Genomic DNA, 13,699 nt, shown 5'->3' with positions numbered 1-13,699 from the left:
TGAGATGATTGAAATTGGAAAATTAAAGAGATATGAGAGGATTGAAGGGAGAAAATTAAGGAAAATAAAAATAATAGTCTTTCACCAATACACCAATAAGAGGTTTAATTTTAGCATACAGTATCGATGAAATTTATATTATATTATAATATTTTCATTCTATTATTAAATTTATATTGTTTATTTTCTATTTAAGCTATTATTATAATTTAATTTCAATCGTGACATAAAAACTCAAACGACGTGAAATTATATTTATAAATATATTATTATAATGAAAAAAATATATATAAATATTTATAATATATGTTAATTATAATAATAAAAATATATAATAAATGTTAAATCTATTAATAAAAATAAACCGATTATATATAATTATATGTTTTATAATTAATTTTTTTTTTATGAAATATGTATTTATATAATTTTGAGAGAATTCGAAATGGGTCTTTCTAAAATATTTTTTTGATCAATTGATTTATGTACGTTTGTTTGACCAATTGATTTATGTCCCTTCAATCCTCTTATATCTCTTTAATTTTCTCATTTTAATACTCTCATATCTCTAATTTTTCAATCATCCAATCAAATAATACAAAATATTCAATAATTAACATATATTATAAATATTTATATTTTATATTTTTCATTCGAATTAAATTAATAATTAATAATAATAATAATATATTCGAATTAAATTAATTATTTAAAATAATAATAATAATAAAGTTACGTACAATCACAAAATAATATTAAATAATATTAAATAATAATAAATAATAATAATAAAATAATAAAAAAATTATTAAATAATAATATATCTACGTAGACTAGTGTCCGCGCTTACAAGCGCGGACGTTCGTCCACGTAAGCGAGCGTCCACGCTTCAAAGAGCGGACGCTCGTCCACGTGGAGCGTCCGCGCTTTGTAAACGCAGTAAAGTAGTTTTGCAAATATTTTTTTTAAAACATTAGTTTTGAAATTTTTTTTTTTTTTTACATCAATTTTTAAAATTTCATGAAATAAATCCTATCATACATTAATCATGCATAAAATGCTTAAAAATAATCAAACATATAACTTAAAATAAAACCCTAGATTGCATGTATTCATGTTACATGAATTAAATTTCTAGACCTTACAGCCCCGTTTGGTTCGGATGATTAGCCGGGATAGATTATTTTATCCTACCTAAGCTGTTTGGTACGCGTGATTATTTAACCAAGTCAATCCCTCCTATGAATGATTAGGTTATATTAGGTAGGTTAAAATAATACCTCCTCACCCCCTAGGATTATTTATCCAACTCTTAATACCTCCTATTTTTTCAATTTTACCCTTATCTTATATTCAAACTCACCACCACTTCCCGCCACCGACCGCCGCCGCCGCCGTCGCCACGATCGCCGCCGACCGAGCCCCGGCCGGCCGCGGGCGCCGGTCGACATTTCCGGCCGCCGCCTCCCGCCTTCCGTTTCCGGCCGCCGGCCGCCACTGTCGTTGTCGCTGTCGCCTCCGCGAATGGGAAGGATAATTTTGTCTTTTCATCAAAAAATTCAAAATTATCCTACACTTAAAAATCTTACCAAACATAATATTATTTTACAATATATATTACAATCCTACCACAATCATTTTCTTTATCATTTACATACTAATCATTAGTTTATCCTATCCTTCCAACCAAACGCAGCCGTACAAGTCTACTTCCGCACCGGCACAGTTCTCTTTGTTAACTTACTGAGATCCGAATTGACAAGAATTTAATTTCAGTGTTGTTAATCCAACCGAAATAGTTATAACATTTTAAATATAAATTTATTCACTCACCATCTAATTTTATTTATTGATCCTAACAGATTTAATTATCAATATATTTATGAAAACAGTGTTTTAAGAATGGTTTCGAATATTATTAAAGAAAAAAAAATGCTTTAAAATTGTATCAGAATTAATTTGGGAGTTAGCGTGAGTTAACAAAATTGTCTATCCACGTTCAACATTTTCCCCACTCGACACACGCCTTCTGAGCTGTTCCAAATCTCATCAATGGCGACCCAATTGGTCAGGCGAGCAATATCTAGGGTTCCGCCACTCTCATCGGCCGCCGGAGCCACCTTTTTCAGGGCGCATGCCTCGGAGGCTGAGGCTCAACAGGGGAAAGCCGCCAGCAACCCCAAAACCTTCCAAATCTACAGATGGAACCCGGACTCTCCCCAGAAGCCGGAGCTCCAAAACTACGAGATTGATCTCAAGGAGTGCGGGCCGATGATTCTTGACGCCTTAATCAAAATAAAGAACGAGATCGATCCAACTCTAACTTTCCGCCGCTCCTGCCGCGAGGGGATTTGTGGGTCGTGTGCGATGAACATCGACGGACGAAATGGCCTCGCCTGTTTGACCAATATCTCGTCCGGGGGCCCCATTATGATCACGCCTTTGCCTCATATGTTCGTGATTAAGGATCTGGTCGTGGATATGACGAATTTTTATAATCAGTATAAGTCGATAGAGCCATGGTTGAAGCGCAAGAACCCACCGGAGACTCCGGGGAAGGAGATTCTGCAGAGCAAGGCTGATAGGAAGAAGCTTGATGGGATGTATGAGTGTATTCTGTGTGCGTGCTGTAGCGCATCCTGCCCCAGTTACTGGTGGAACCCGGAATCTTACTTGGGCCCTGCTGCTCTCCTGCATGCGAATAGGTAGCATTTTCTTGGTGTTAATGTTTACTTAATATGAAATTCGAAGGATTTGTATTCTATTAAGAGGTAGACTCAAAATTATATATGGTATTACTAAGCATTTACTTGTAAATTTTGTTTTTTGATATGGATTGAATTTACTGGATAAATTTTTCCATGTTTGCTAATATTCTGTGATGTTTTGACTGATGTTATTGGAATAGATTCAAACACTCGGAAGAGTATATTAAGAATATAGTTGAACAAGCAAAGAGTTTTTCAATCTCTCTGTGAGAAGGGTGTATGTAGTCTTTCGGTATTGAAAAAAGATTTCTAATGAAGAACATATAGCCTAAATTCATGATTTGCAATTTGATTGATATTCTTTCTGTGGAACTCCTCTAGTATTGCTATTATGCTTGTCAGTGCTTGGCTTTGATGAACTTTTTATTGATTTTTTATTGATAAAATAAAATGATTGGCTTGGGTAAACATTGGATGATTTAATTGTATTCAGGTTCGGCTTTTGCCATATATATATATATATATATATATATATATATATATATATATATATATATATATATATATATATATATATATCTGAGAAGTGGCCATATTGGGTGTATTGATTACACTGAAATTGTTGTTTGTTGAGATAGTTAAAGATGATTAAAAATTTTGCTTTTTGCTAAACTCTGATTTGCTGTGTTTGATACAGATGGATAATGGATAGTCGTGATGAATATACCACGGAGCGACTTGATGCTGTAAATGACGAGTTCAAGCTATATCGATGCCATACCATTTTAAATTGTGCTAAAGCTTGCCCAAAAGGACTGAATCCAGGAATGCAAATCCAGAACATCAAGAAACTTGAGCGTCTAACCCCATAAACTTCTATCTCAGAAGATTAAAAAATGGGGTTGTGAGCTGATTTTTTTTTTAATAGTTTGAAGGATTGCATATACTATTTTGGAATAATGTAAGCACTGATCATGATTGTTTTAAATACTGTAAAATTTTCATAGTGAAGTTCTCTTTAAAATAAACACATCTCCGAACCTTTCTTCTGGATAATCTCGGAGTACTTTGCATTTCGCGTGTGTAATGGAACACGGAGTACTGGTGTAGAACTCTGGTATTGTTTATCTCATAATCTTGTATATGATCATTGCATCGCAAGATGTTGCAGTATTTTAGCATCTCAGCATATATAGGATTGTTTTCATTGTTTTTGAGAGTGTTGTCATGTTCTCGAATTTGAAATTTAATCTCCCTTTTTTACCGTTTCTGACATCATGCCTACCGAAGTGGATTTTGTAGCTGAGTAGCTGGTGGATCAGTAGACGGTCTACTGTAGACCTCGTTACGGTTCTCTTGGAACTGTGAACCGCCTCTGAAAATCAGAAACCGAAACCATTTTTTTGGTTTTGGTTCCAGAAATGAAACTAGAATTCGTGGTTCAGTTTAGTTTTCTAAAAATAAAAAAACCGAACCGGAACTGTTTGGAATGGCTGATAATTGGAACCATATAGAACAACAACTATAACCGTAAATTCAACTTTACATTTTAAGATGTTGAAGTAGTAATTTTGATATTTTAGACGTCTATGAGCATTACAAGCTATTCATATGAATATCATGAAAGTATTTAATATATCTGTTTGGGCCAAAATAATTTGATTAGAATCCTAATTTAATTATTTAATTAGAAGTTCAATTCAATTAGAAGTTAATTAAAAGCCCATCAAATGCAGCGAATTAAATTTCAAAAACTGATCATGAAGCGCGGAAAAAGGCAAAGATCATGGCAGGGGAGGTTGAGATCGTGACGTGAAAAGCGGGGAACATGGATGATGGGGGAGTGAAGGAGAACCGGCCAGTTGCTACGAAGAAAAAGACATCGGCAAACACTGAAAGAACACAACTCAACTCAGCAAAAACTTGCAAAAATACTCTCTGCAAAAAATTCAATCTTCAAGCACTAGTTTTTTAAGCGTTCCAGCATATTTCTAGCATTCAATTGTTTTAGATTTCAACAACTTTATATGTTATATCTTTATGTCTTGTAAATTACTACCGTTGATTGAAAATATAAATTATGTCAGGAGTTTATCCCTCAGATTCCAATAGTTTTCTTCATTTTGGCGTTATAATTATTTTAGGAGATTAGAACCGACGATTAAATTTAGGATTCACTTTCGCTTTGTTTTTAGAAGTTAGATTTTATCAGTTTCATACAAATCGGTGCATTTTCACACCTGGCACTCCTGCAAATCAAATATTGTGCAAACAAATTTTTGGCACGCCCAGTGGGACCTCACTATGCCGCCAAGAAGAAAAGAAAACGTGAATCAGGAGGGTGGAAAGTCTCTGGAGAATCAAGAGGGAACTCAAGTGCCTCAGCCAGAGCAACATGCTGTTGAACCACAGGCCGAAGAAGTGGATCTGCATATTCCTGCTACATACGATCAAGTCTCAAACATGGTGATGGAAGATTTGACTGCTATAAAGATTGAGGAAATCTCACTCGCATTGTCTAAGGCGATGGCCGACTGTTTGAAGACCATTTTTTGTAAACCGAGTCAGTCTCTTCGAGGAGAGAAAAATACCACTGTCAAAGAGGCTGATCAGGGAAGCAACCAAGTTCATGAATCTGATCAGGAAGTAGGAAACTCAAGGGTCGGTGATCCCAACCGCCCAGAGTTTACTCTCCCAAATCATCCAGAAAGAAGGTATACACCACCTCACAAGAGAGAAGAAACATTTGGAGGAAGATCCCAGCCATATCCACGTACTCATGGAGTGGGGAGCTCGAAACAATCAGTTACTCAAGTGTACAGCATGACAAATCCTCTATACCAACCAGGAGCTTATGATGATATATCGCACATGGATTATCAAGGAGTGGATGAGGGCTTTCCAGGAGGTAATATTGGTTTAAATGCAGGGTTTCAAGCTCGAGGGGAAAGTCACTACCATCACTCACTCCCAGCTCGGAACATTCACGTGGTTGATCTAGAAATGGTGAGAGAGGCTGTTCAAGAGCTATATGGGTCGGCCTTGAGGCAGATAGGCTGCCCAAAATTCCACAAACCTTATCCAGAATACATAGACGTGAATAACCCATATCCAAGGGGTTATAGAGTTCATGATTTCAGCTTGTTCTCTGGGATGATGGCCAGTCCAGCATGGAACATATAGTCAGATTTACCATCCAGTGCGGAGAAATAGCCAACTTAGAAAACTTCAACAATTTAAAGTTGCGCCTATTCTCAAATTCTCTAACTGTGACTGCATTTGCTTGGTATGACTCACTCCCCAGAAATTCAGTGATGAATTGGCAAGAGGTGAAAAGACAATTTCACATTCAATTCTATAGAACAGATCCAGAAGTGTGCATTGCCAATTTATCCAGAGTCACCCAAAAGAAAGGGGAATCTATGGAATATTTCATAGACATGTTCAAAAAGATAAAGAACAGGTGCAAGGTATTCCTACCTGAGACCGAGTTCGTGAAAATGGCATAGAATGGGCTGGTTTTTGAATTAAGGAAGAAATTACAAGGTATGGAGTTCGGGATTTCTTTGAGCTAGCTGCCAAAGTGCCTGAATACGAAGAACTATTGCGGGAAGAGTCATACAAGAAGAAAACTGCTATGGGGTCTTATTATCAGGAGGTGGAAGATGTGGTATTGGCAGAATTCAATCGGTCGGTTCTTGCACAGTTATCCTACTAAAAAAGAAGCCAGCAGAATTTGAAAAAAAGAACAACTCCCAACTCCCCAAAGACATGCAATATACATTTGATGTGTCAAAGAACGAGGAAGTTTTGATTTCTTGGTAAAAGAAAAATTCATCACTTTTCCACCTGATCACAGGATGCCACCCACAGAAGAGCTGAAAGGACGAGAGCGAGAGTATTGTAAGTATCACAACTCCTACAATCATGCTACTAAATCTTGTTGGGTGTTCAAGAACATTTTGCAGGACAGAATTAACAAGGGAGTCGTGAAGTTCCCTAATAAACAGGATTCTATGGCTTTGGATGATGATCATTTTCCCTCAGTAGCTTTGGTTAATGTGAATGTGACAGATTTGAGGGATCTTCTCAATGAGGAAAGAAGTCGATCATTTGCAGTGAAAGACCGAGTAATCAAGAAATACTGGATCCCGAAGGGTCAATTGTTTGAAGCTCATGGAAGGCATAATGTCGATTGAATACGAACAGTTCAACAGCATTTAACCAGGAATGTTGGTGAATCCGCGGCCTCTAGGCCGAGTAACCAACATTTCCTTGAAAGACTAGTGCGTGAGAATCAAAAGTTAAGAGGGGAATCATCTCGGATCAGCACCAAAGGTACTCGGACAGGAGAAATGCATATGAAGTTGAGTCACGAGGGGTGGAAACAGGAAAATATCAGCTGATCAAGGCAGAGAGCGGCGTGCATATGAAATATCAAAAGGAAAAATGCTTGAGAGCATGAGAGCAAATCCCAGATACGTCCTTCCAGCTATAGGGGAGTTCAGTGAGTTATGGAGAGTGGCCCAACACAAAGTTCCCTAGGCCACCGACTAGGACTCAAAAGAGACGGCTGTTGAGAAAAAGAACTATTGCAAGAAGAGAGGAGTCTGCTAAGTTGATAAATGAACCCACAATTGATGTCCCAGTCTCCAGTGAGCCAGTAGGGAGTAAATCCAAGTTTTGAAGATCAGCTAATGAGGATAAGTTTGTGGAGGATGATGATGATTTGTTGAGCGAAGAGGATGATCAAATAAGAAAAACAATTAATTTTCGCGTTGGAGAGTTTCACATCACTGTAGATTGTGCCACAAGAGTGGTGATACTACTAGAGAGGTTTAAAATGATAGAAGAAGAGAATGGGGAGTTGATGCTCAAGGAATCAGTGCAAAAGGGAGAACACGCAAATAAACTCCCTGAAGGGAGTTCGAGAGTGATTATCAAGGAGAGCCACCCAAATAAACCTCAACAGGTGATACTTGAGAAGCCTACACTGGCCATGACCAAGAACATAAGGCCGTTGTACATCAAGGCCCATGTCAATGGGAAAACTATGTCTAGGGTCTTGATTGACAATGGCTCAGCCGTGAATGTTCTTTCGACAAGGATGTTAAGAAATCTGGGCAAAACTGAAGAAGATTTGATCCCTACTGAGGTTTCTGTTGCTGCGTTTACCAGGGAAACCACCAAGACCATTGGAATGTTCCCCGTTGATGTTACTGTAGGGAGCATGTAAATGTGCATTTTTTGTGGTGAACTCCTCCGCCAACTTCCAATCGTTGTTAGGCAGAGATTGGATCCATGCAAACCAGTGCATCCCATCCTCAATGCACCAACTGTTGTTATTTTGGAAAGGTGATGATGTGGAGGTTGTAGAAGCGGAAGGACAGCCGTTCCAAACAAGTGCAAGTGCAGTGGAGGCAAGATATTACAATGGGGATTTTGGGCCTATCAAAATTCGTAGCAATAGCAAGAAAGAAAATCCATTGTATATGCAAACACCAACTCCAAGCTCGGTGTTGGAAAGAATCTTCAAACCTACTGTTATCGTGCCATCTAGGCCGATAATTCAGCCGCTGATTGAGGTGATTGATTTGAACAAAAAATAAAAGGAGGTAGCTGCAACCTCTATATGGAAGGCACATGTGCAGCAAGTACTGGACAAACTAAAGGAAGAGGAAGCATGGGACACTTATGGAATTGAAGTTGTCCAGGAAGAAGAATACGAAGAGTATGAGCTCCAAGTCGATGAGTTGATGATGGCGCCATCTCAAATGGAAGATGTCCAACACGAAGTTCAAGACCCATTGGAAGAGATTAACTTGGGGGAGCTTGAGAATCCAAAAGTGGTATATGTGAGTAAGCTACTGGAAGAGCAGTTGAAGCAAGACTTGATCAGCATGTTGAAGGAATACAAAGATTGTTCTGCATGGATTTATGATGACATGCCAGGGTTGGACCGAAAATATGTAGAACACCGAATTCCACTCAAAGAAGGTTTCAAACCATTTCAGCAGCCATCTCGTCGCATGTCAAAAGAAGTTGAATTGAAAATGAAAGAAGAAGTTGAGAAATTGTTAAAGGACAAGTTTATAAAACCAATCAGATATACCGATTGGCCAATCAGATATACCGATTGGCTTTCGAACATTGTGCCAGTCATGAAAAAGAATGGCAAGGTCGGAATATGCATCGACTTCCAAGGCTCGAACTGTGCAACTCCCAAAGATGTATATGTGATGTCGATACCTGATATGTTGATTGATTCAGTTTGCTAGACATGAGTTGTTGTCTTTCATGGACGGATTCTCAGGTTACAATCAGATCAAAATAGCAGAAACTGACACTCACAAAACTGCATTCAGATGCCCAAGAGTTGTTGGTACGTTTGAATGGCTTGTTATGCCATACGGGCTAAAAAACGTAGGAGCCACGTATCAAATGGCTATGAACTCGATCTTTAATGATATGATAGGACATCATATTGAAGTGTATATAGACGATATTGTTGTGAAATCCAAAAAAGCTGCTGATCACATTGAATACTTGAGGAAAAGCTTCCAACGAATGAGGCAACATGAGTTAAAGTTAAATCCATTGAAATGTGCCTTTGGTGTGAAAGCGTGAAACTTTTTGGGATTTCTTGTACATCAGAGGGGAGCTGAAGTGGATAAAAACAAAGCCAAAGCTATTATGGAAGCAAATCCGCCTAGAAACAAGAAAGAGTTGCAATGCTTCCTTGGGCAATTGAATTACTTGAGGCGTTTTATTTCTAACCTTGTAGGGAAGACAAAGGAGTTTTCACAGCTGTTGAAGCTCAAAGACAGTGGGGAGTTCAAATGGGAAGAGTCGCATCAGAAAGCTTTTGATGTGATCAAGAGATATTTATCTAACCCACCCATTCTTATGCCTCCCATGTATGGAATGCCCCTTAAATTATACATCTCTGCTGCTCATGATTAAATTGGATGTCTACTAGTTCAAAATAATCATGAAGGAAATGAACAAGCCATCTATTATTTGAGTAGATTCTTTACTCCAGTAGAGGTGAAATACTCTGTGATTGAAAAACTATGCTTAACCCTGTATTATGCATGTACTAAGTTAAGACATTATTTGATTCAATCAAGAGTGTTTGTGGTGGCTAAAACCGATTTGATTAAATATATGCTTAATAGACCCATTCTCTCGGGGCGGATTGGTAAATGGTCTTTGGCATTGGCCGAGTTTACATTGACCGTTTACCCCCAAGTGTCAATAAAAGGCCAATCTAACGCCGATTTTTTTAGCTGATCACCCTCACTTGATGAGTTTATTTGAGAACAGGTTGGATTTCCTGTTTGTGGAGTGGGAGTTCAACCATGGGAGTTGAAGTTCGATGGATCAAGTACAGAAACAACAGTTGGAGCTGATATTGTGATCACCTCCCCAAGAGGTGTGAAAACTGCTCTATCCTTCAATCTGGATTTTCCATGCACCAACAATCAAGTGGAACACGAAGCACTGGTCATTGGATTGGAAATTCTGAAATATTTTGGGGGCAAGAGAATTGTTCATATCAGGGGATTCTCAGCTGGTACTCAAACAGCTGTCAGGGGAATTCAAATGCACAAGTTTGTCCTTGGCTCCGTATAATACCGCAGCATCCCAACTTCTAGATGATTTTGAGGAAGTGTCATTAGTACACGTACCAAGACAAGAAAATTGGGAGGCAGACGAGTTGGCACAGGTTGCTTCGGGATTGAATATGTCTCCAGAACTTACACACAGGCTAGTGTTGATTCAGAAGAAAAACCACCCTTCAATTCAGCAAAGAGGGATTCAGGTAGACACGCTCAACTTGGATATAAACTTAGCTGGTGACTGGAGGGATGACATGAAAATTGTGCTAGAATCAACCGAGAGCGATATTCCACATGGTTTAAAAATGAGAGCTCTTAATTACGTTTTAGTGGAGGGAGATTTGTAAAGGAAAGGGTTAGATGGTTTGCTCCTCAGATGCATAGGCTTCCCAGAGGCTTTGGAGATCATGAAGCAAGTTCATGAGGGAGTGTGTGGAGCGCACCAATCTGGAATAAAGATGAGATGGTTGATAAGGACTATGGCTACTATTGGCCATCCATCCTGAAAGATTGCATCAAATATGCTAAGGGATGCCAGCCATGTCAGAGACATGGGAACATCCAAAGAATTTCGGCGGATGAGCTTCACAGCGTTGTCAAACCATGGCCGTTCAAAGGCCTGGCCATGGACTTAATAGGGAAAATCTACCCTTCATCATCTAAAGGCCACTCGTTCATCCTTGTGGCTACAGATTTTTTCACCAAATGGGTAGAAACAGTGCCTTCGAAGAAAGCGGAGCAAGGTGATGTCATTAACTTTGTGAAAGAGAATATTATTCATAGGTTTGGAATCCAGGGTCATTGACCACGGATCAGGGAACTATGTTCACGGGCTCAGATATGAGGGAATTTGCAGAAGACTATGAAATCAAATTAATAAACTCATCCCCTCATTATCCACAATCCAACGGATAGGCCGAAGCATCGAACAAATTTTTGATAAAGATTCTACAGAAAATGATGGAAGAGAATCCCAGGTTTTGGCCACGGCTATTATCAGAAACTTTGTGGGCATACAGAACATCCAAGAGGACCGCCACTGGAATGAGCCATTTTTCCCTTACCTTTGGCCATGATGCAGTGTTCCCATTGGAGATTATGGTGTCATCAATGCGAGTGACAAGGCAAAATGAACTCTCCCTTGAACATTATAATGAACAATGATCATGGAGTTAGAAGAACTGGATGAGATGAGAATCCAAGCGTACAATGCTCTGCTATTACAGAAACAGAAGGTTACGAGAATTTACAACAAAAGAGTTAACAAGAAAAGCTTCCATGATGGGGAAGTAGTATGGAAGGCTATACTGCCTTTAGGAACAAAAGATAGGGAGCTGGGCAAATGGTCTCCCAATCGGGAGGGACCATTCCAAGTACGCAAGGTGTTAGACGGAAATGCATATTGGCTATCAAGTTTAGATGGTCATCCACACAAAAGATGCATAAACGACAAGTATCTCAAGCCGTATTTCCCAAGTATGAGGGAAGAAGTAAAAAAACGAGCGAGTAAGGGAGTTGGCCATCGGGGCCACTTTTGTATAGTTTTAGTTTTTATTTCAAGATTTCATGTTATGTAGGCCTTAGGGCCACTGAGGTAATATCAGATGTTCATGATTCAACAATAAGATTGATAAGAGAAAGTGGGACAGAAGCCACTTTCATTATTTTGAAGGCCCTTTGTTTCAGTAAGGAGTCGGCCTTATGGCCACTTATTATATATGTATATGTATTATGTTGATATTTCCAATGTTCCTATGGTACGAGAAATCATGGTAAAGAAGACCTTACCGCCATTATATAAATTGGTTGTTTGCGTGTGCAGTTATAGACCCATGAAGTAGGCCTTGAGGCCACTTAGAATATGTCAAGAAATAAACGCACCGAGCGGGGAGTTGAGATCAGTAAGCGGAACGACGAATACTAAAGGGAGAAAAGAAGATAACAAGGGCATTATGCGAGCCCCAAGAGGACCCAGAAGTTGAATTTGAAAGAAAAATATGCTAATCAGCCATTTTATATGTTTTAGCTTCATATTTTAAGAGCTTGCTTGAAATAGCCCTTAGGGCCACTAATGTAAGTATTTGTTGGTTATGATTCAAAAATAAAGACGATCAATTCAAGTTGGCCAGGAGGACAATTTTATCATATCGAATTCATTTTGTTTTGATAAGAGATCAGGGGAGAAAATAATCGCGAGCGGGGAGTTTAAATCCAATCTATGGTTTTGATCGAAGCTATTGAAATGAGTTGGGTTAAATGGATTAAGAACGAATAGAAACTCCTTCCCAACATCCAATACACAACATCATATACAAACCCACCCTCATTCCACATCCATCACCCAACAACAAACCAACAGTCAACAAATCAAAAGCGGAGTCACCGCATGCAAGAACATTAAGTAAACGTGTATGCGGGAAAGAGGTCCGATTGAAGTGCAAATGCATATACGTGTATGCGGGAAAGGGGTCCGACTGAAGTGCAAATGTAGGGGTGTCAATCGGGTGGGTTGGGTCAGGTCAACCCGCAAATTTTTTTTAATTTTTTTTCAACCCGAACCCGAAGCAACCCGAAAACCCCCAACCCGAACACGAACCCGTATAACCCGACTCAATCCGTCTAACCCAGATTTTTTGAATTTTTTTTAAATTTTTTTAAAAAAATTAATGAAAAAAATAAAAAATAATAATAATATTTTAATTTAAACACATATTAACAAAATTTTTGTTTAAATTTGAAAGTTTAATCGTAAAAAATTAAAAGTATATTTACTAAATCAAATAAAAAATTGTTAAAAAAATATGCAAAATAAATATTAAATGATGAAAAGTTATCAAATAAATATACAATAAATTTTGTTCAAACATACCATATATAAAAATATAGGTAATATTTTCAAAACAAAAAGTTCGCGGGTCAACCCGCGACCCAACCCGAAACCCGCCTAACATGGCACTAACCCGAATCCACCCAACCCGAACCCAACCCCAACCCGAAAAACCCAACCCAAACTTGATTTTTTTCGGTTTGGGTCGTGTCGGTTTGACGGGTCGTGTCGCATTTTGACACCCCTATGCAAATGCATATACGTGTATGCGGGGAAAGGGATCCGACTGAAGTGCAATGCATAATGTTAGGGGCGAGGGAGTTGTCTTGAGTGGATGCAGCATATAACAGCACGTAATAGCACATAGGAGTTGAGAAGTACCTGTGCTTCAAAATACGTCAAGGCTGGAATATCAAATATACCAAGGAAATGAGGCCAACTTATGGTCAATTTGTAATCCTTCATTACCTGCTGAGAACAAACGTGTCTTTGTACACAAGATAAACCAACAAAAAGGCGGCAGTAAAGGCAGAGAATCAAAT

At 38.4% G+C, this 13,699-nt stretch overlaps 2 protein-coding genes across 2 annotated transcripts; both read left to right on the top strand.

Annotated features, from left to right (window-relative positions):
• The first annotated feature begins 1,969 nt into the window (after positions 1–1,969).
• On the top strand, positions 1,970–3,764 carry LOC140818510 (succinate dehydrogenase [ubiquinone] iron-sulfur subunit 1, mitochondrial-like). The gene is made up of 2 exons (XM_073178497.1): positions 1,970–2,705; positions 3,406–3,764. Exons 1-2 carry the CDS (start codon positions 2,053–2,055, stop codon positions 3,578–3,580), a joined length of 828 nt encoding a protein of 275 aa, XP_073034598.1. The 5' UTR covers positions 1,970–2,052; the 3' UTR covers positions 3,581–3,764.
• Positions 3,765–6,022: 2,258 nt separating this feature from the next.
• On the top strand, positions 6,023–6,907 carry LOC140817965 (uncharacterized). The gene is made up of 3 exons (XM_073177758.1): positions 6,023–6,178; positions 6,241–6,398; positions 6,568–6,907. Exons 1-3 carry the CDS (start codon positions 6,023–6,025, stop codon positions 6,905–6,907), a joined length of 654 nt encoding a protein of 217 aa, XP_073033859.1.
• Positions 6,908–13,699: the final 6,792 nt, after the last annotated feature.

The sequence above is a fragment of the Primulina eburnea genome, chromosome 17 (genome assembly GCF_022965805.1).
Source record: "Primulina eburnea isolate SZY01 chromosome 17, ASM2296580v1, whole genome shotgun sequence".
Taxonomy (NCBI): Eukaryota; Viridiplantae; Streptophyta; class Magnoliopsida; order Lamiales; family Gesneriaceae; genus Primulina; species Primulina eburnea.
The sequence above is the reverse complement of the archived record's forward strand: the minus strand, read 5'-3'. Positions and strand labels throughout refer to the sequence as shown.

What these genes read in the sequence shown, in the direction of transcription:
- LOC140818510 (XM_073178497.1), top strand. Translation starts at nt 2,053, where the DNA reads ATGGCGACCCAATTGGTCAGGCGAGCAATATCTAGGGTTCCGCCACTC. An exon ending in GCTCTCCTGCATGCGAATAG is followed by an intron (nt 2,706 to 3,405) that starts GTAGCATTTTCT and finishes TGTTTGATACAG; the next exon opens with ATGGATAATGGATAGTCGTG.
- LOC140817965 (XM_073177758.1), top strand. Translation starts at nt 6,023, where the DNA reads ATGAATTGGCAAGAGGTGAAAAGACAATTTCACATTCAATTCTATAGA. An exon ending in AGATAAAGAACAGGTGCAAG is followed by an intron (nt 6,179 to 6,240) that starts GTATTCCTACCT and finishes TTTTGAATTAAG; the next exon opens with GAAGAAATTACAAGGTATGG. An exon ending in GTATTGGCAGAATTCAATCG is followed by an intron (nt 6,399 to 6,567) that starts GTCGGTTCTTGC and finishes ACCTGATCACAG; the next exon opens with GATGCCACCCACAGAAGAGC.